We start from the raw sequence: 21,221 nt of genomic DNA on the forward strand, positions 1-21,221 counted from the left end.
TGTACATTTGTTTTTTCTATCTCACATTGTTCTAGCTTCCCCAAAAATAGGTTGTGGTCTATTTTATTAAATGTTTTACTAAAATCCAAATATACTGTGTCTACATTCACCAGTCCACTAATTTAATGAGTTTGTCAAAGAATGAAATAAGATTTCTTTGGCATGATCAGTTTTTGATGAATCCATGTTGGCTTCTGATTATAATTTTGCTTTCTAATATGTGTTTGCAGATCTATTGCTTGATTATCTTTTCCAGGATCTTCTCAGGTATTGATATCAAACTGATTGGTTTGTAGTTTGCTAAATGTCCCCCCCACACTTTTTTTTTTTTTTTTTTTTCTGAAGACGGGAACCGTGTTGGCTCTTTTCCAGTGGACTGGTGTTCTCTTACCATATTCTTGCTTATTTTGCTTTGAATTCCTAGTCTGTCTTTTATGGTTCTGTTTTTGGTAGGTTTGGTTCCACGAACCAAATTCACAAAACAAGTGTGTGGATCCTAATACTGGAACTGTCAAGTCCCCATAGATCCCTATGGGGACACTGCCATTCTGGTGGAAGGAGAGGACACTGGTATTTTTATGACCTGTCACCTCCTTAGGTCTTTCTTCACTGGTGTATCTTCCTGGCCTAGGGAGGAAGGAGGGATGGGCTTGGGGAGACATCTGTTTTGTCTCAGTTCCAAAGAAGGGAAGAGTGCAGCACCGGAGAACAACTTATCACCTTCCCAGTCTAAAGTGCTCACAGCAACTCAACACCTGGTGATTGGCTTGCATGAAACTGAGCAGTGGGGAGGCATTTGAATGAGTAACTTTTAACCTAATGTTTTAGCATGGAAACTTCAGATCCTGCCTATTACTGTATCTTTGCTATCACTTTCTCCCAATAAAAGTTCCTTTTGAAATGCTGCCTATTTCAAGAGTTCTGCTTTCTTCAGGTGACTGCTGAGGCAAGACCTTACATTAGACAGGATCTGCAAAGTGGTCAACCCAGAGAGGCACCTGCCCTACCATGGGGACCATGCACAAGATATCAAACCAGGGCAGTGAGCATGAAGAAGTTGAGTGCTGGGGAGAGACCTCCACCAAAGCTCAATCTGACACAGCCTCCAGCGAATGGACAGAAGAAGCAGCTATCCTGGAGGACCCCATGAAGCTGAGAGGGTCTGTCAGAATGGGAAAGAAGGAGGACTAGGGAGGAAGGACCAAAGGACCCTCACTGAGTCAGTCAGCAGCATGGTTGGAGATGGAAATCCTGTATGGTGATGATGACCTGGAGGAAGAATCAAACTGCGCTGATCAGCTCATGAAGCAAATCATGATGGAAACTTTCCAGAATCTGAAAACCCAAGACGCCATGGCCCGAATGGACAGAGGTGAAGGAGAGCAAGGAGAAACTGCAGATGGGAGGGGGAGTCCCCTGCAATGGGGACCTCTGCTGACACTGCCAGAACAACGGACGGGGTAGCCACCACACCCTCTAATCCCCCTCAGAGAGACCCTGGCAGAGCAAACATCCAGAGAGCAGAAGGCTATTGCTACTAGAAGGGCATGATTTACAATTAGATTGGCATGCTTTCCCCTGGTATGGCAGAAGCATGGCACATAAATATTTCCAGAGGCATTATGTGAAGAACGCGTTGCTCAATACATGGGAAAAAATCAATTTACAACATTATAGGGAAATACCAGTCTGGCTCTCCACAATGGAGGCATTAATATATCCAAACCTTATTAATTTGGAAAATTCATATTCTACAAAGATATCTTAAATGAAACAGGTGAATTTAAATCCAGACAACAATTACAGAGTCAAGGGGTGGACTTATCTTGGTGGCTGTATTTTCAGATTAAGTCAAGATTCGAGAAAGCCGTTTTGGCATTTTCGGGTCTTTTCCCGTGTAAGGTTGCGACGTTTCGACAAGGTCTCACTCATCATCTTCAGGCTGGTGTCTTTGGCTTCATGCTTCTCAAGCAAAGAGTGGTCAGAGCTGCCGTCTCTCTATAAATACTGGTGGGGAGGTGAGGAGTGTTGCTGTGAGCGGGTTGGTTGGCTGTGTGGTTGCATCTTGATTGGTAGATGGAGTGGGTGTTTGCAGATTGGTCAGCTATTTCGTAGCATCCTGTGTGGTGTGGTCCTGGTCTTTTGTTCCTGAGTTTTAGTGTTGTGGCCTCTGAAGTTCTGTGATGTGATGTCTTGAGCAGATGGATGTGATGCAGCATCCCGGGCCCTGGTTTGGCTCAAAGTCCGAGGTCCTGTCATGTGTTCCTGGTGTGTGTCAGCCTGCTTTGTGTGGGGATCGGAGGGGGGCACAGCAACTTAAACGCACAGTCACATCACTACTCTGCACAGATCAACTCCATAGCCAAGACTCTCATCTCCATTAGCCGACAAAGACTAAGGAGCTGCTGATCCAATTCTACAGAGGAATTATTGAGTCTGTCATTTGCACCTCTATAACTGTCTGGTTCGGTTCTGCAACCCAACAAGAAAAACACAGACTTCAGAGGATAATTAAAACTGCAGAAAAAATAATTGCTACCAACTTGCCTTCCATTGAGGACCTGTATACTGCACGAATCAAGAAGAGGGCCGTGAAAATATTTGCAGATCCCTCGCATCCTGGACATAAACTGTTTCAACTCCTACCCTCAAAACGACGCTATAGAGCACTGCACACCAGAACAACTAGACACAAGAACAGTTTTTTCCCAAAGGCCATCACTCTGCTAAACAAATAATTCCCTCAACACTGTCAGACTATTTACTGAATCTGCACTACTATTAATCGTTTCATAGTTCCCATCACCAATCTCTTTCCACTTATGACTGTATGACTATAACTTGTTGCTGGCAATCCTTATGATTTATATTGATATATTGATCATCAATTGTGTTGTAAATGTTGTACCTTGATGAACGTATCTTTTCTTTTATGTACACTGAGAGCATATGCACCAATACAAATTCCTTGTGTGTCCAATCACACTTGGTCAATAAAATTCTATTCTATTCTATTCTATTCTAAAGACCACCTGAAAACTGAATTACACACTCTCACAAACGTATTAATCTCCAACGGATTCCAAAGAAACACAATTACCAACCTAATCCAAAGGGAGACACCGCCCAAAAACCAAGACACAGAACAAGACAACAGCATCGCCCTCCTCCCGTACATCAAAGGCACCACAGATAAAATCAGCAAAATTCTTCACAAACATAACATCAAGACAGTCTTCTGCACAGATCAAAAAATAGCCAACATCTTAAGAAACCCCAAAGACAAGATCCATCTAGAAAACCAAGGAGTCTATGAAATATCATGCAAAATCTGCCTAGCCACATACATTGGACAAACTAATAGGAGAATAAATACACACATCGCAGAACACAAAAACGCAGTCAGAAAAGAAGAAAAAACCTCCTTTCTTTTCCAGCACCTTAAAACCACAGGACACAAAATTGATTTTGAAGGAACCAAATTAATCTCCAAAACGGAACACTATAACAAGAGGATAATTATGGAAGCCATTGAAAAAGAGAAACACCCCCACAATATGAACAAATGGGATGACACCTCCCGCCTACCAGACATCTGGAAACCAGCCTTGGTCAACAAAAAAGTCCCAGCCATGAAAATTGACCCCGGACCCAGGACAACACACAACACCACCCTCAATCATCCTCACCAGATTCAAACCCAAACCCATCCCACAGATGAAACACAACCACCATCCAGAAGCCAGACCATGCTGACATGACTGGCTGCTGTGCCCCCCTCCAATCCCCACACAAAGCAGGCTGACACACACCAGGAACACATGACAGGACCTCGGACTTGGAGCCAAACTAGGGCCCGGGATGCTGCATCACATCCATCTGCTCAAGACATCACATCACAGAATTTCAGAGGCCGCAACACCAAAGCTCAGGAACAAAAGACCAGGGCCACACCCACACAGGATGCTACGTAACAGACGAACAATCTGCAAATATATATATATAAATATATATATATATATATATATATATATATATATATATATATATATATATATATATATATATATATATTTTCTGAGGTTTTCGCGGGTGTTTGTATGTAGGTCTTTGGTCATTCGGGTTTTCTCCCACGTAAAATTGGAAGTGTCTTGGCGACGTTTCGACGAAGTCTCATTCGTCATCTTCAGGCTTCAGCTTCGTGCTTCTGGGAGCAATGTGTGATTGCAGCTGTTTCTTCCTTTTTAACTGCTAGTGGGGGTTTGAACTGATTGGGTGGTAGCTTGGCAGTGCTCTGATTGGATGGGGTTTTTTTTGTGCTCTGATTGGACGGGTGTGTGTCCTGTTTGGGTGGGGACTTGGTTGTGCTCAGTTTAGTCTGTGTTGCAGGGGGATTTGAGCTGGTGAGCTGCATAGCTTTTGTTTGGCTTTGTGGTCGTGCTACATCTTCATAGTGGGTGTCAGTCTGCTGCATGTATGGATTGGAGGGGTTTGAAATGGCTAATGTTGCAGCTGCAGTCTGGCTTCTGGTCATTGGTTGTGCTTCATGATCAGACTCCTGCTCCATACAGGCTTGCCCTGGGTGGGAGGGAAACTGTATGTTCCAGCCAGCCGGAGACTTAAAATCATGCAAACCTGGCATGAGTCAAGGCTAGCGGGGCACTTTGGGTTACGAATCCATTCTTCTGAAAGAACCTTCATAACAAAGTTCTTGCTGAAAATCCCCTTATGAAATACTTAAACAACGTAATATGATCCAACAAACCAGAATCCAACACAATAAGATGATGTCTCCATTCAGTTTCGATTTCACAGCAAGCTATTTGCAGTTAGTCTAAAACGCCATTTTAAGAGAAGGAAAAAAAAGAATAATTTTTCTCTCTTTAAAAAGAGGAGGAAGTCAGGAAATCAACAATACTTGCAAACCAATAATTATTCACTTATGCTTCTTCTGCCTGCTTATAAATCCACAAAAAGAAATCAATTGTTAGCAGAACTTGGACACCTTCCTCTTTTCCTGCTGTTGCAAGAGACGCGGTGGATAATGGAGATAGGAGGGATTCGAAGGGACTCACCTTCCAGGACTTTGCATAACAAAAACAAAGCCCCTAAGGGAATCTACCTCTCTCCCCCCTGCTCGTTCCCCTGCTCTCTCAACCAGAGAGGGAAAATTAAGTTGGGAACAGCTGTTCGAAAGCTATTTACACCGGCTTTTACAATATCCAGCGCGGAGTGCCATAAATTAGCACCCAGCGAGAAAGGTGGAGCCAAGCGGAAGTCATGGAGTTTAAATATTGTATCCAGCCAATGGGAACAGGCTCACATGATCAAGGCTCAACTCTGATTGATGGAGGGTGGTACAAGTGATTAAATGCTTAAGTCGGTCAAGATTTGGGGAACTATGTGATGAAACAAGAAAAATAAATTGATGCAAAGAGGAAAACAAGAGTAGCCACTAAAATAAAACCCAGTAAATTGCTAAAGAAGGCATATGTAACAGCTGAAGGTTTGAATAATGCAGAGGTTGTCAGTGAAAAATTGCACTTTCTGCAAAATGGAAAGATGTAGGGATAGGTTGCCAATGTACAGGGATATTTATTGCCTATTATCAGTATAAAACTGGAAAGAGAGACAAGAAACTAAGACAGAAGAGCAGCATATACCTCGAATCTACAAAGCTGAAGTCTGAGAATGAAGTAAGACTTGGAACAAATGTCAAATATAATTTAAAAAAGTTTCTTTCAACATGTGAAAAGCAAGAAAAATGTCAAGGAAACAATCTGTCCACTAATGGAAGAAGATGGCAAGGAAATGATGGGCTGCAGAGAAAAAGTAGAGCTGCTTAATTCTTTCTCTGCATCTGTCTTCACGCAAAAGGAAAAAATAGCCCAGCCTACCAAAAACAGAACCATAAAGGACAGACAAGTAATACAAATTAAAGTAGGCAAGAAAATGGTAAGAGAACATGTGATCGTGCTAGAAAGTTCAATTCACCAGGACCTGATGGATTATATCATCAATGTTAGTATCAATTTATAACAGGGGTCTTCAACCTTGGCAACTTTAAGACTTTTGGACTTCAACTCCCAGAATTCCTCAGCCAGCAAAGAATTCTGGAAGTTGAAGTCCACAAGTTTTAAAGCTGCCAAGGTTGGAGACCCCTGCTTTATAATGCCTTGGTAAGGCCACAGTTTTGCATCCAGTTTTTGTTGCCACAATATAAAAAAGATTTTGAGATGCTAGAAAGAGTGCAGAGAATATCAACTAAGATGATTAAGGGCCTGGAGTCTAAACCATATGAAGAATGGTTGCAGGAGTGGGTATGTCTAGTCTAGTGAGAAAAAGGACTAGTGGGGACACGATAGCAGTATTCCAGTATTTCAGTGTTGCCAAAAAGAAGAGGGGGGTCAACCCATTTTCCAAAGCACTAGAAGGCAAGACAAGAAACAATGAATGGAAACTAATCGAGAAGAGAAGCAACCTAGAACTTAGGAGAAACTTTCTAACTCTGAGAACAATTAATCATTGGAACAGGTTTCCTTCAGAAGCTGTGGGTGCTCCATCACAGGAGGATTTTAGGAAGAGGTTAGACAACCATCTGTCTGAAATGTTATAGGGCCACCTGCTTGAGTGGTATGTTGGACTAGAAGACCTCCAAGGTCCCTTCCAACTCTGCTTTCAGTTAGTTTTCAAGTATGACCGGTATATTCAGTATCAGCAATTAATTTCAAAGAGATAATCATAAACATGACTACCAGACACATTTTCCTAGTGTAGTTTGAAAGTAATTGTCAGACTTGGCCCAGCTTCATCCCTTGGGAAAGAAACACTCTTGACTCAATTGATAGCGAAAAGGTTACTTTTACTAAAAGCCAAGTGGTTATAGTAAGCAAAGCCAGAACTAAGAGTTTGCACATCAAGATTCCCTAGTTAACTTTCCCTTCTCTGGTCCACCCCCCTCTTACTTCCCCATTGTCCAGTCATATTCAGAGAAGATGCTTTACAACTGCCCTTACAATGGTTGGGTAGATAGCTAGGTGTTGCTTTCCATTCCCTAGTCCGCAGCCTTGTGATGTCTCAGGATGGCATGAAGACTGCTTTCAGTTTCCCCCATCTCCCTACAGCTCCATCCCTCCATGGCTAATGACAGATTAGCATCTGGTGAAGCATAGGTGTCAGCGAAGGATGGCAGTAATCTGATAGTAATCTTCCTCCTACTGCGGAATCTTGACCATTGTGGCCACAGTATTTTACTTCCTTATAGGCTAACCTCAGTAGCAGGGGTGAAATGCTCCTGGTTCGCACAGGCTCGCCCGATTAGGTAGCGATGGCAGCTGCTGGTTTGGAGGACCGGTAGCAAAAATCCCTGGCCCCACCCCCCCTGCCTCTGCTGAGCCGCACCATCAGCAGAGGGTTATTTTTTTTACTTTTAAAAGTTTTTCTTCAGCCGAAACATGCCTTTAAAAGTAAAAAAAACACCCCTCTGATGATCGCGGGGCTGAGCAAAAATCAAAACCCTTTAAAAGTCTTTTTTTTCCATCATTAATCATTAATTTTTATTTATTACTGATTCAGGCGTGCCCGACTGCCACTTCTCTTCTTCACAACCTCCCTCTACCCTCTACTACTTTCCCATCCTTCATCTCCTTCACTTTACTACTTCCTCTCCTCCTTCTCCACTCCTCCCTTCTTCCACCCTATCTAACCTTCTTATTCCCCTCCTCCTTCTCAACTCTTTCCTACCTACTTTCTTCCTCCTTCTCCTCTCTCCTTTCTTTCTGAAATGGCAGTCGGGCAGCCCCAATATCATTTTAAATTTTAATTTCATATCTTCAAACATTACTGTACATTAATAACCAATCCATGTATCATTTCCCCCCCCCTTCCCCCCCTTCCCCCCCTGCCCCTCCCCCCCGGACTTCCCAGAGCAAATGCCGGGTATTATGACCTACAATCACAAGCTAAAGTATACAAAATATACATAAATTCCCACCCTCAAAACTTTAAAACTTTAAATCCCCTCACAATAAAAATAAAGAGATAAGAAAGAATAAGAAAAAAGAAAAAAGAAAAAAGAAAAAAGAAAAGAAACAGTACCAACTTCACATATTACTTCTTCTTCCAATCCATTTTTAAAATTAATCCTCAAATTCAATTTTTTTCCCCCACTTGTATATTTCTTCAAATTTCGTAAGTCCATTTCTTAAATTACAATCCAGCTTCTCGAACTCAAATTCTCATCACTTATATATTTCTTCAATTGTCATAACATTTAATGTTCGATCTTCCAATACTACTCCATCAATCAAATATCATTACGAATAAAGTCTCTCAAATACAATATTTCCAACTTAACTTCATAACTTTTACTGTCTATAAACGTGTCAATTAAAACAAATAATCATTTAAGTTACATCCACAATATAACAGTAAACAGTTAAAATCATTACATCCACAACATTATCTAAATTCATAAATTTTACTTTCCATCCTTCACAATTAAATAATATAATCCCATAGGTTTATACCATACAAATAGCAAATAACAAAATCCTATAATTTATATCGTAAACAAATCAATTCCAGAAATTAACCATAATCATCATATTCACATCTTAAACATTCCTCCCCTCTCCTATTCTATTTTCCATCATTTCCAAACCAGTTAACTTAGCATCTAACAACAAAGGATTCCCACTCTTTAAAACATTAATATAGAAGTGTCTTGCTTTCATAACTGAACTAAGAAAATACTTTCTGCCTCTAAAATTCACTGACAAACCTATTGGAACTTCCCATCTAAAATATATATGATGTTTCCTAAACTCATCCATTAAAAAAGCAAATTCTCTTCTCTTTCTTAACATTTTAGGAGGAATTTTTTTAAAAAACCCTCTTCAGCCGAAGGGAAAAAAAAACAAGAAAAAAACCCCAGGATTTAAAAGCCTCCTCTGGCGATCCCAGAGGAGTTTCTGATCCTCACAGGCTTTTAAACTCACTTTTTAACAGCCCCCACCTACAAGAGCCCCCACCCATGCCCAGCCAATTCCCCCTCCTCACTTATCTATAATTACTGCTCCTTTCTGGCTGCAACTGCATACTTTCTTCAGCTACTGAAGAAAAAAAAAAGCTTGCTTTGACTTCCTGCTTTGCTGGCTGAGGAACTCTGGGATTTGAAGTCCACAATAAAATAAAATAATATAAAATAAAATAAAATAAAATAATAAAATTAAATATTTATGCAGCTTTCTGAGATTTGGTGTGTAGTGTTTCACTCTAACTACACAAACACACAAAATCTCAGAAAGCTGTATGTTGCATTTTGTGTGTGTGTGTGTGTGTGTGTGTGTGTGTGTGTGTGTAAAGTGTGAAAGTTGGTTTTTGAGCTTTTTGTGGCTGTGTGAAGTGTGAAGTACAGCTGCTTTTACATTGTGTGTGAGTCAGTTGTGTTGTGTGTGTGTAAAGTGTGAACGTTGGTTTTTGATACCTCTTATTGTTTTTGATACTTTGTTTATTATTTTTATTATTTATTGTTATTGGCCATGCCCACCCAGTCATCTGACCACCAAGCCACACCCACCAATTAAGCCATGCCCACAGAACCGGTAGGGAAAATTTTTAGATTTCACCCCTGCTCAGTAGTCAAGGGGCTATTTCTGAACCCTGCTTCCTAGAGAAATGAAGAAAGAGTAGAACCTCTCCCCCCCCTCCTCTTTCGCCATCCAGCCTCCCACATTTCCATAGGTACAAACCTGTATCATACGAGGCAAATTTCTAAGGCATATTAACCATGATGGTAAAGTAAAATGTATAAGTTTTTATACTGCAAAAGGACTAGCAAAAATGGATTTTTTGTTTTAAATCTGTTTGCAAGAAACATTTTTCCTCTGAGACAGTAACATGGAAAGGTGATCTTGGGCCAATCTCTCTCTCTCTCTCTGATGCCTAGGAAGGAGGCAAAGGCAAACCTATTCCAAAAAAGTTTTCAAGAAAACTGTAAGGACTAGTCTGGGCAGTTGACAGGAGCAAAAAACTGATTCAAAGCCCACCTCCCTCCAAATGGGACAAGATGCAGCAGCAAAAAAATTGTGGAAGGATGTTGTTGTCTGTTATCCAAACTGAATGCCTTGAAAGATGTTGCCAAAGTGCCTCAAAGCAGAAATGATTTCCTTACACAGGTTTAAACTTGATATCCATGGGCACACAACAGAAGCCACCTAATGGGTCACTGGATATGCCCACAGTCATTCAGAACTCAACTGTGAAAGGACTGGATTACAGCCTGTATCAATAGCTTTGAAATTTTTTGTGCAGATTGTCACTCTGTTTCTTTTTCTATATAATTAAACAGTTAATGAGATAATCTGCTTGGTAGGCTAGCTAGTGGATAGATAAAAATGGATTCAATGTGATTACTGAATCTAAACCATGCAAATAGAATTTTTGCCACATGGTGGCGATATTAACAAAGAATTTAGTTCTGTTCTGTTTGCTCAGAATCAGGGCAGACAGTAATACAAAATTGAACAAAAGGAATTTGACTCTTTGGAAGAGAAACGTTTGCAGATTGTAAGATGGCGAAAGATTGAACAATTAAATATGATTTGAGCAATTAAATCATAAAGGAAAGAAAGAAAGACTGGATTTTGGGGCAGAATTTGAGCTTACAAGGAAGAGACTGGAATCATGGAGAATTGCTTTTGGAAAAGGCAAGGTCTGTATGTCCTTCTCTCTTTCTCTTTCCTTAGAGTAATATGTGCTTCAATTCGCTTTTCTGTCCCTGAAGAAAAGAAAAAGGGGTTTCTGGTGGCTAATGTGCTCAAGGAATTGAAACTGAAAACAGGGGAGCTCTCCACACGCAAAGCACATTTAGTTGCTGAGGACACTCAGGAATACTTCCTCCTTGATATTCATACTGGGGATCTGTTGATTAATGATAAAATAGATAGAGAAGCTTTATGTGGCCAGAATGATCCTTGTCTACTTCTTTCTCAGCTTGTCTTGGAAAACCCCTTAGATATCTTTAATATTGAAATCAAGATAGAAGACGTGAATGACAATGCACCCAAATTTTGGAAAAATGAAGTTAAGGTGGACATTACTGAAAATATTCCTATAAATATGATATTTCCCTTAGAATTAGCTCAGGATGATGACTTGGGAGAAAATGGCGTTCAAAATTATACTCTTAGTCCCAATGAGCATTTTCAACTTGAAGTACAAAAGAATGAAGATAGAAAAGACAATATATACCTTGTTTTGAAGAAAACATTAGATAGGGAGAGGATGCCACACCTTGAATTGTTTCTAATGGCTATTGATGGAGGAGTTCCCAAGAAAACTGGCACAGTTCAAATTAATATTAATGTTCTGGATAGTAATGATAATTTTCCTCTGTTTAGTAAGTCTGAATATAAGGCAAGAATAAAAGAGAATCTTCCTAAGGGCACTCTTGTGATTAAGGTGGAAGCTACAGATCTGGATTTGGGTTCAAATGCACAGATACTCTACTCATTCCATCAAGTGCCTGAAAGAATAAACCGTATGTTTTATTTAAATGAAATTACTGGTGTAATAACTGTTTGGGGACAGATTGATTATGAAAAAGAGAAAAGCTATAGCATGAGCATCAGAGCAACAGATGGAGGGGGTCTTTCAGGGCACTGCAGCGTACTGATAGAGGTTGAAGATGAGAATGACAACCCCCCAGAAGTGTCCATCATATCTCTGACCAACGCTTTAAAGGAAGACTCTCCCCCAGACACAATGGTGGCCCTCTTCAGTGTGAGAGACCAAGACTCTGGAGACAACAGCAAAACGGTCTGCTCCATGCAGATGAATCTCCCTTTTGTGTTGAAAGCCACCACAAACAACTTTTATCAGCTTCTGCTCCAAAGTCCCCTAGACAGAGAGACGGTCACTGAATACAACATCACCATCACTGCCATTGACTGCGGATCTCCTAGGCTCACTTCAACAAGACTGATTAATGTTCAGATCTCCGATGTCAATGATAACCCTCCCCTTTTTGAAAAGTCTTCATATGACATGCAGATCAGGGAGAATAATATTCCAGGCTTGCTCATCGGCTCAGTCCATGCTCTGGATCTAGACACAATGCTGAATGCTAAAGTGAATTACTTAGTTCTGCCTGGGAAGGGTGATGGCCTGGTGACCTCTTACATCTCAATCAACTCTGAAACTGGAAATATGTATGCCCTCCGATCCCTGGACTATGAGCAGATAAGAGGCTTCAGAGTTACTGTGAGGGCATCTGATGGAGGTTCTCCCTCCTTGAGCTCAGAAGTGATTGTCCGAATCCACATCATAGATGAGAACGACAACGCTCCCTTCTTCCTGTATCCCCTCCAGAACAACACATCCCCATGCAATGAGCTGCTTCCCAAGTCAGCCGAGGCTGGCTATCTGGTCACCAAGGTGGTTGCAGTGGATGCAGATTCTGGCCAAAACTCCTGGCTTTCCTATGAATTGCTGAAGGCCACGGACCCAGCCCTTTTCAGCATAGGAGCACAGAATGGGGAAGTGAAAACCAGGAGAGCCCTGAATGAGCGAGACACAAACAAGCAGAGGCTGGTGATACTGGTCAGAGACAATGGTCTTCCTCCACAGACCAGCACGGCATTGCTTAATGTTCTTCTTGTGGATGGCTTTTCGGATCCCTTCCTGAGGAGGGTGGATGTCAGTGTGCAAGAACCGGAAGAAGATAAAACCTTGACCAAGTATTTGGTGATCTGCTTGGCTGCAGTCTCCTTTGTGTTCCTGGTCTGTATTGTTGTGTTTATTGTGGTCAAAGTGTTCAAGAAGGATCCCCAAAGCCAATTTCCTGCTACTCATCCTCACTTCCCACCTGCCAGTGCTGATACTCCAGAGAACTGTTCTGATTCACAGAATGGGTCGCTTTCCAGGACTTACCGTTATGATGTTTGTTTGACTGGTGGATCCTTAAGTAGCGAGTTCCGATTTCTCAGGCCCCTCTTTCCGGTCTTTTCAGTGGGAGATGTTAACGTCCCAGGGAACAATAGTATTTCTGCTGGCATCCAAGATACTTCTGAGCAGGTTGCAGTTAATGGCGCAAAGAAAGAGGTGAGGAAAACATGCAGTTAATTTAGCCTCTTCCTATTCATTCTCCCTCTATTACTTTTGCTCTATCTATTATTCTTGAACTACATGCTGGTTATTTATTAAAGAAACATGTAATTTTACTTTAATTTTAGTTGTGAACATAGATCACAATTCTTTTATAGGTAATCCTTGGCTAACAGCTACTGCTTTAGCAAACATTTGATATTATAATGTGCTGAGTGGTAGTTACAACCAATCCTAGAAGTTCCACCTGTCCCAGGACCTCCATGGTCACTTGATTGTGATCTGGGCACTTGGCAGCCAGCTCACACATAGGATGGCCCTGCATCCCATGATCATGTGGCCACAATTTGCAACCTTCAGTACGGTTTCCCACAAGTAGTTTCAATGGGGAACCTGGCAGGAAGGGTTGCAAACTGATCAGATATATCTTACCCAGTCGCATGCATTCCTCCAGCCTCTCTGTAGTCACGTTGCACCTTGCCAATCATTCACACACTCTTGCACCCTCTCCCCTTGCCTCACTGTGCTCACGCATCCTGGCCATTTGTACTCTTGTGCATCCTGCTCTACCCAGCAACATCCACTCCAAGCCCTGTTGTGCTCACACTGGGCCTTCCTTGCCAATTATATAGCCCCTTTGAACCTCGCTGCAATTGTACCGAGTTTCTCCAGCTAGAGGTGCACCCTCCCTCACATAGCAGTAGGAACCCCAAGCCCTGGCATGCCTTTCTAGCCACCTGTGCACTTCTTCACTCCGTCTCCCACCCAGCAGTAGCTGTTTACCTGCCTGCTGGCCAGCTTCTTAACGGCTGAGACATCTCTCAGTCTCCCCACTGATTTTGGTTGTTGGAAGCTGGCAGGAAGTTGCAAGAGGTGACCTGTCATTTTCACTTGCTATTGCTAAGTGATATAATCACATGATTTATGAATGCATTGTTTAGTGGCAGAAATTCCAGTCCCAACTGCCGTCATATCTTGAGGATTCTCTATACATTGATTTATACTTTATGCATTAGCCAGACATAATTGTACCTAAGTTAATTTCTGATTCATGTATTTCAGGAAACAAATCATTGTCCTAGTATGGCCTAGTAAAGCAGACCATCACCTAATCCATAATAGTTGTTTCCAAATGGTAAATTATGTGAATCTTAAAGATTTGTACCAAGCCTGACTGGCAGTCAGACAAAATATTTCAGCTTCTTATGCCAATCTAGGGGTATTTTACTTGCAAAGTAACCAATATAAATTTAATCTGAGTCACAGGAATGTTATAAATTATAGCATAGAGCAAAGTGTTCCAAAAATCCTCCTAAAAGGGGCAACATTGAAAATCTGGAGTTAAGGTTTCTATTACAGTTCCCTACAAGAGCATTTTTCTCCTACTATAATAATTTTTTATTCCTGATTACTATTATTTTGTCAAGACAAGGTTGCCCTCTACATTCCTTTAAATTTCCCTGAGTTGCAATCCAGTTTGAGAAACTATGAAGCCCTAGGGTGAAACCCGTTATAGGTGAACCTAGTCCTTTGGAACAGTGCATGCCATCTTGGAAGGTACAACTTTTCATCACTCTTATGTGTCTACACTCTACTCCCAAGGACATTTAATCCAGCTTCCACACTGCCAGCCTGGATTTGGGGAAAATAGCAGGCAGTTTGTAAGTGTACATGGTTAGTATCAATTTTGAGAAGGACCAGAGCAGTTCAGTGTCAGAGAGCAGTTCAGTGTCAGAGAGCATTTATCTGTTTTTTAAAAATAAATAAAGGACCCAGATTCAATTCCTGCCCATAATTGAGGATAAATTTTCGATTTGTTTAATATTTGCTGACACAAACAGAATAGTAGCTGTATTTGGAAGTAGGGATGGGCAAACAATGAATTGCAAAGTTGCATTAGCCATACATTTTTCAGAAACATCTCTATCTTTTGGGGGGGAAGGTTCCATTTATTTAGTACCTGCTTGATATCACAGCTCTAGGTTTATCTGAAAGTCCAAGGCAGAATTGCCTATGTAAAACTATAATGGTGTAATAGACTGAATAAAGTTTTTATAGTTCCTAGATACCATAGATCCTAGATATTTTGGGATTGCAACCAAGGCGCATTGGTACTACCTTTGCTTTCTTTTGCCACAGTTCTATTTCTATTTGCAGGCTTTTGTATTTTGTTATCTTCTTCAGTTCTTTCTTTTGTATTCTACTGTCTTCGGGTATTGCCACATACACTATCAAGGTGTTTTTATTGTTTTTGGTCTTTCTTAACAACAATTATTAAGTCTCGGATGTTATGTGGCAGGCACAGTTTGAATTCTAAAGTCTCTGGGCATTTTCGCTTCTTCATTTTCTATTATTTTCTCCATTTTATGATCCCACCAGTTCTTGCTTGCAGGCAAACGGTATTCCTGCAGCTCTTCCAATGCACCGTTGTTGCTACTTTGTCATGCCGTTATGTGTAATCAATCTGTGTGACATTCTTACAGCAGCTAACTAGGTGGTCCACTGTTTCTTCAGCTTCTTTGCAGAAATGGTATTGGCTGTCTGTTGCTGTCTTCTTAATTCTGGCTTAATTCATTGTCATTATTTTTCTGGTCTTCCTAGCCAAGGTTAGGAAGTTCTGCTTGAGTCAAATCCACTATTCCAAGTGTTGTGAATCTAATTATTGGAATTGGCCAGGTGTTAATTGCCTTGATGGTATTTCCTCCACTGAATTTGGACTTTAAAATCTTTTTCACTTTCTTGATGTATTCATTTCTGATCTTCTTAACTTTGGTGTGCTTGAAAGATGCTCAGCTTGAAGGATGCCCGGGTATTTGTACTGATCGTCTTCCTCCAGACTTTTGATTCAGTTTCCATAGGGCATCTTATTTCCCTATGGAATTAAATGGTTTTCACCATTTTTCCTCTGTTGGTCCTGAGGGTGGAACATTGGCTGAGCCCAAATTCCATTGCAACGTCTTGACAAAATTGAACACTGATTCTATTTCAAATAGTGCTTTTCCATACAGCTTCATATCATCCATTTAAAGGAGATGGGATAGTCTGGCAGATATTTTGGATGTTTGATAACTATGGCCTGACTTTTTCATTATAGTTGACAGGAGAATCAGTGCAATAACAAACATGGTAGTGCATCTCCTTGAAAGATTTCTTTCTTGATACTATTATCATGATTGGTTGCACAATCAGCTAGACGATCAGACTGGATTTGGCATTTTTATTCACCTATTGTGTCCCTCCCAAGGAGCTGGGATTGGCACATGTTGTTCAATGGTGTTAACAATTTCATTGCACAATGTAAGCTGTTCCAAGGAAAATTGCCCCTTGCAATTGTTATTATTATGGTTCATCACACAGTCAGCTTATTATTATATTAAAAAAACCGACCTCCATACAGCTGATTAAGTCAGCTCTAAGCCATGAAAGGTATACAACATTACATATTAAGGTGATAGCCCGTAAACCTTTGCTAGATTTATTAAATTAAACCTCTGCTTTAATTTATTAAAGCTATACCTCTGGATATTTGAATGTGATATAGGTTGTTGTCTTAGCTTCAAAGATACTTTGAAAATTTCTGAATTTTTAGATATGAAATATAAGAATACAGTCTCCATCCCTCTTCCAAGATGGTCTAACATAACAGTCAATTGTTCATTCCTGTTCTTCTTTTCCATTTACATCATATTTGTTACAAAAATATTTTAAAAATCCAAAACAAAACATCAGACAGACAAGAGAGGTAAAAACCTCTAGAAAGTAATAAAAAGAAAGAAAGAAAGAAAGAAAGAAAGAAAGAAAGAAAGAAAGAAAGAAAGAAAGAAAGAAAGAAAGAAATGCAGTGGCAACCTCTGCAAATGGAGACGTTTTAATTTAGATTCCTGGCTGCTTAATTTCCTTCTGAAACAAAATATGAAATGTCTAGATATGAGTGGAAGCGAAAAACATAATTGTTTCCAAATATATCTTACATGGTCATTATAATGTATGACATGAAAAGGTGCAAGTAAAAATAAAACACACAAGTGATATTCCTCTGGAACTTTGTACTTACGGTACTTTATACACATTCTTATACACACATTCATATCACAACTATACCGAAAATTATAGCTCTTACATTTTGGGAGGAATCCTTTTTCTCTGGATTGAAAGCTATTAATATATTATTTTGATATGACAATAAACGCCAAGATTGTATAACATTTTGTTCTTTTGAAAAGATGCACACACTTTAAATAAATGGCCTTTTCAGAGGAGTTTCATAAATTCAATGCTACATTTTACTTTACACACAAGGTGGTGCTATTGCACCAAACAGTAAAAAGAGAGATTCATTTACTTCAGAAAGATCTAGTCATTAGACAAAGGAATCTCAGAACAAAAAGCAACAGCTTTCAGTTAAATCTTGAGAAATTTCCGAAGAAAATACTCCAGTATTAATACCAAAAAATAAGTCCCATTAGATTCTGATCACAACTATAAAGGAAATTATAGGAGTTGCTTTACAAAGATTCTTATTGACCTTCCCTGAAAAAGGCTGGAAAAATGGAAGTCTCTCGTCCTAGCAGGCAAGTGGTCTTGTTCTTTATTTCTCTATGTAGCTCTGGTATGTTGTGTGAACCATTCCTCTATTCAATGCCTGAGGAGAAGAAAGCTGGATCAATAGTAGTAAATGTGCTAAAAGATTTGAAAGTGGATGTGAAGGAGCTCTCTGCTCGCAGAGCACAGTTGATTTCTAAGAGTTCCAGGCAGGATTTCCAGCTGGATCCTCATTCTGGGAATATAATATTGAGGGATAAAATTGACCGAGAAGCTTTGTGTGATTTGAGTGATCCTTGCACTCTTTTCTCTGAAATTTTGCTGGAAAATCCTCTTCAATTCTTCAAAATTGAAGTTCAGGTAGAAGATGTCAATGATAATTCCCCTATATTTTCTCAGAATCAATTCCTTTTTGAAATACCTGAGCAGACTCCCATAAATGCACGTTTCCCCTTGGAGACAGCCCATGATTTAGACAAAGGAAAAAATGCTATTTGGAACTACATACTTAGCACAAGTGAATATTTTAAGCTGGACGTACAAAGTCAAAATGATGGCAGCAAATATGCAGAACTGCTTTTGGCAAAACCATTAGACCGCGAGGTGATCCCTCAGTTTATCCTCACTCTGGAAGCTGTGGATGGAGGGATCCCAAGGAGAACTGGCACAGCACAGATAATTATTGATATTCTGGATACCAATGATAACGTGCCCCAATTTGAACAAACAGTGTATAAAGTGAAGCTAATGGAAAATAGTCATCCAGGTTCATTGGTTGCTAAAGTTGAAGCCACTGACAAAGACATTGGATCCAACGCTCACATCAGTTACACTTTTAGCCAAGCACCAGCAGATGTACTCCGATCATTCAGGTTAAACAATCATACTGGGGAAATTACGCTTGTAGGGAAAATTGATTATGAAATAAACAGTAAATATCAACTCAGCATCAAAGCCACAGATGGAGGGGGATTGTCCGCTTACTGTAAAGTTCTTGTTGACATTGAAGATGAGAATGACAATGCTCCAGAAATAATTGTATCATCCATCACTAATCCTTTACCAGAAAATTCTTCCCCGGAAACACTGGTGGCACTTTTTGGCATCAGAGATCAAGACTCCGGAGACAATGGCAGAACTACCTGCAACACTGAGAAAAACCTGCCTTTTATACTAAAACTGACTGAGAACAATTATTACCAGCTTGTGACTCAACAGCCATTGGACAGAGAACAAATGTCACATTATAACATCACCATCACAGCCACCGACCAAGGTTCTCCCAATCTCATTTCAAAGACAGTTATTAGCATTCAACTTTCAGACGTCAATGATAACCCTCCAATGTTTGAAAGAGGTTTCTACGATTTGCACTTACGAGAAAACAACATTCCAGGACTGCTCATTGGATCAGTCCATGCTGCGGATGTGGACACAGAACAGAACGCAAAAGTAACCTACTCTCTTTTGTTTGGAAAGATCAGGGAAGAGTCTGCATCATCTTTCATCTCCATCAACTCTGAAACTGGGAACTTGTATGCCATTCGATCTATAGATTATGAGGATATACAGGATTTCCAGGTGATGGTGAGGGCTGTAGACAAGGGCTCACCTCCCCAGAGCTCAGAAACAATGGTCCGAGTTCTTATCACGGATGAAAATGACAATGCCCCCTTCATCCTCTGCCCCCTTCAGAACAGCACTTCTCCATCAAATGATCTGGTTCCCAGGGGAGCAGAGACAGGCTACCTCGTCACCAAAGTGGTGGCAGTGGACAGAGATTCAGGGCAGAATTCTTGGCTTTCCTATCAGTTGCTGAAGGCCACAGATCCGAGTCTCTTCACTGTTGGGACTCAGAATGGGGAGGTGAAAACCATGAGGCCAGTGAACATCCGAGACAGTTTCAAACACACTCTTATTGTGGCAGTGAGGGATAATGGGCATCCTCCTCAGTCTGCCTCAGCGACCCTAAGAATTCTTCTAGTGGATGGCTTCTCTGATCCTTACATGAAAATTATGGATAATCCTAAAGGTGAAGTCCCGCAGGAGGGAGATCATACTCTAACACTGTATTTGATTATCTGTTTGGTTGCCATCTCATCCATTTTTTTGCTTTCTGTTATGGTGTTTATTGCAACCAAGTTTCAGAAGCGAAGGAAGTTCTTAGGAAGTTCTCATTCTGCACCGAATTTCCCTGTGGGACCCAATTTGCAAGACAAGTGTGTGGATCCTAATACTGGGACATCTTCCCAGGCCTACAGCTATGAAGTGTGCTTAGCTGATGGGTCTCTGAGCAGTGAGTTTAAATTCCTTAGGCCTTTCTTTCCTGTTTTTACTATGGAGCATCAAAAAACTCTGCTGAATCCACAGATTCGTAATGATTGCCATGATCTTCCTAATCAATTGGAGGAAAGAGAGCATATATCCCAGGTAAGAATAATCATTGTAATTACGTTATAGATCTACATGATTTGAGTAACCCAGAAATTATTAATTTCTAAAAAATAAAATATTGTCTATTAATGTACGTTGCTGTGAATTTGTAGAAAACTAGTTCATTTAGGGTAATGTACTGAGAAATTTGTATTAGTTTTACATGTATTTTAGTTTCTATATGGGTATTTATCCTGTGTGGTAATTGTACCAAATGTAATTGTACAAATGTACCCGGAGACTGCAGTTAGTCCAGAATGCAGCTGCGCGGGTGATTGAGGGAGCACCGCGTTGCTCCCGGGTAACACCACTCCTGCACAGTCTGCACTGGCTACCTGTGGTCTTCCGGGTGCGCTTCAAGGTTTTGGTTACCACCTTCAAAGCGCTCCATGGCTTAGGGCCCTGGTACTTACGGGACCGCCTGCTGTTTCCACATGCCTCCCACCGACCCGTACGCTCTCACAGAGAGGGTCTTCTCAGGGTGCCGTCCGCCAAGCAGTGTCGGCTGGCGGCCCCCAGGGGAAGGTCCTTCTCTGTGGGAGCACCTACTCTCTGGAACGAACTTCCCCCCGGTTTACCCCAATTGCCTGACCTTCGGACCTTCCGCCGGGAACTGAAAACTTATTTATTTATACAAGCGGGACTGGCCTGACTTTTTAAATTCTAAATTTAAATTTTAAACTTTTAATGGTAATTTTATTGGGTATTTTTATGGTCAATCGACGGTTTTAATTTGGCCTTTTATTGAATAAGCTTTTTAATGGTTATTTTAATATGTATATTAATTGTTTTAAATGAAGGCTGTACACCGCCCTGAGTCCTTCGGGAGAAGGGCGGTATAGAAGTTTGATAAATAAATAAATAAATAAATAAATAAATAAATAAATAAATAAATAAATAAATAAATAAATAAATAAATAAATAAATAAATAAATAAATAATTTGGTAGGTGAGAAGCTATAAAATTCACACTGCCTTAAATGAAAATCATAGAATTCTCCCAGAAGGAAACAATTTACAAGGTTTTTAAAATTTGGAAGTTGCAGCTGGTGCAGCGAGCGGTAGCATGGGCAATTCTTGGGGCCTGACGGATGGCCCATGTCATACCACTGCTCTGCAATCTGCATTGGCTGCCTGTC

At 40.5% G+C, this 21,221-nt stretch overlaps 1 protein-coding gene across 1 annotated transcript in view; it reads left to right on the top strand.

Moving 5' to 3' along the window:
- LOC131194992 (protocadherin-16-like) overlaps positions 1-21,221 on the top strand; it is a 120,836-nt gene that overhangs the window by 7,783 nt on the left and 91,832 nt on the right. Inside the window, exons 2-3 of the mRNA XM_058176619.1 lie at positions 10,672-13,104; positions 17,647-20,079. Of these exons, the coding sequence (XP_058032602.1) occupies positions 10,672-13,104; positions 17,647-20,079 (4,866 nt within the window). The remainder of the gene's footprint in view (positions 1-10,671; positions 13,105-17,646; positions 20,080-21,221) is intronic.

This window comes from Ahaetulla prasina, chromosome 3, assembly GCF_028640845.1.
Source record: "Ahaetulla prasina isolate Xishuangbanna chromosome 3, ASM2864084v1, whole genome shotgun sequence".
Lineage (NCBI taxonomy): Eukaryota > Metazoa > Chordata > Lepidosauria > Squamata > Colubridae > Ahaetulla > Ahaetulla prasina.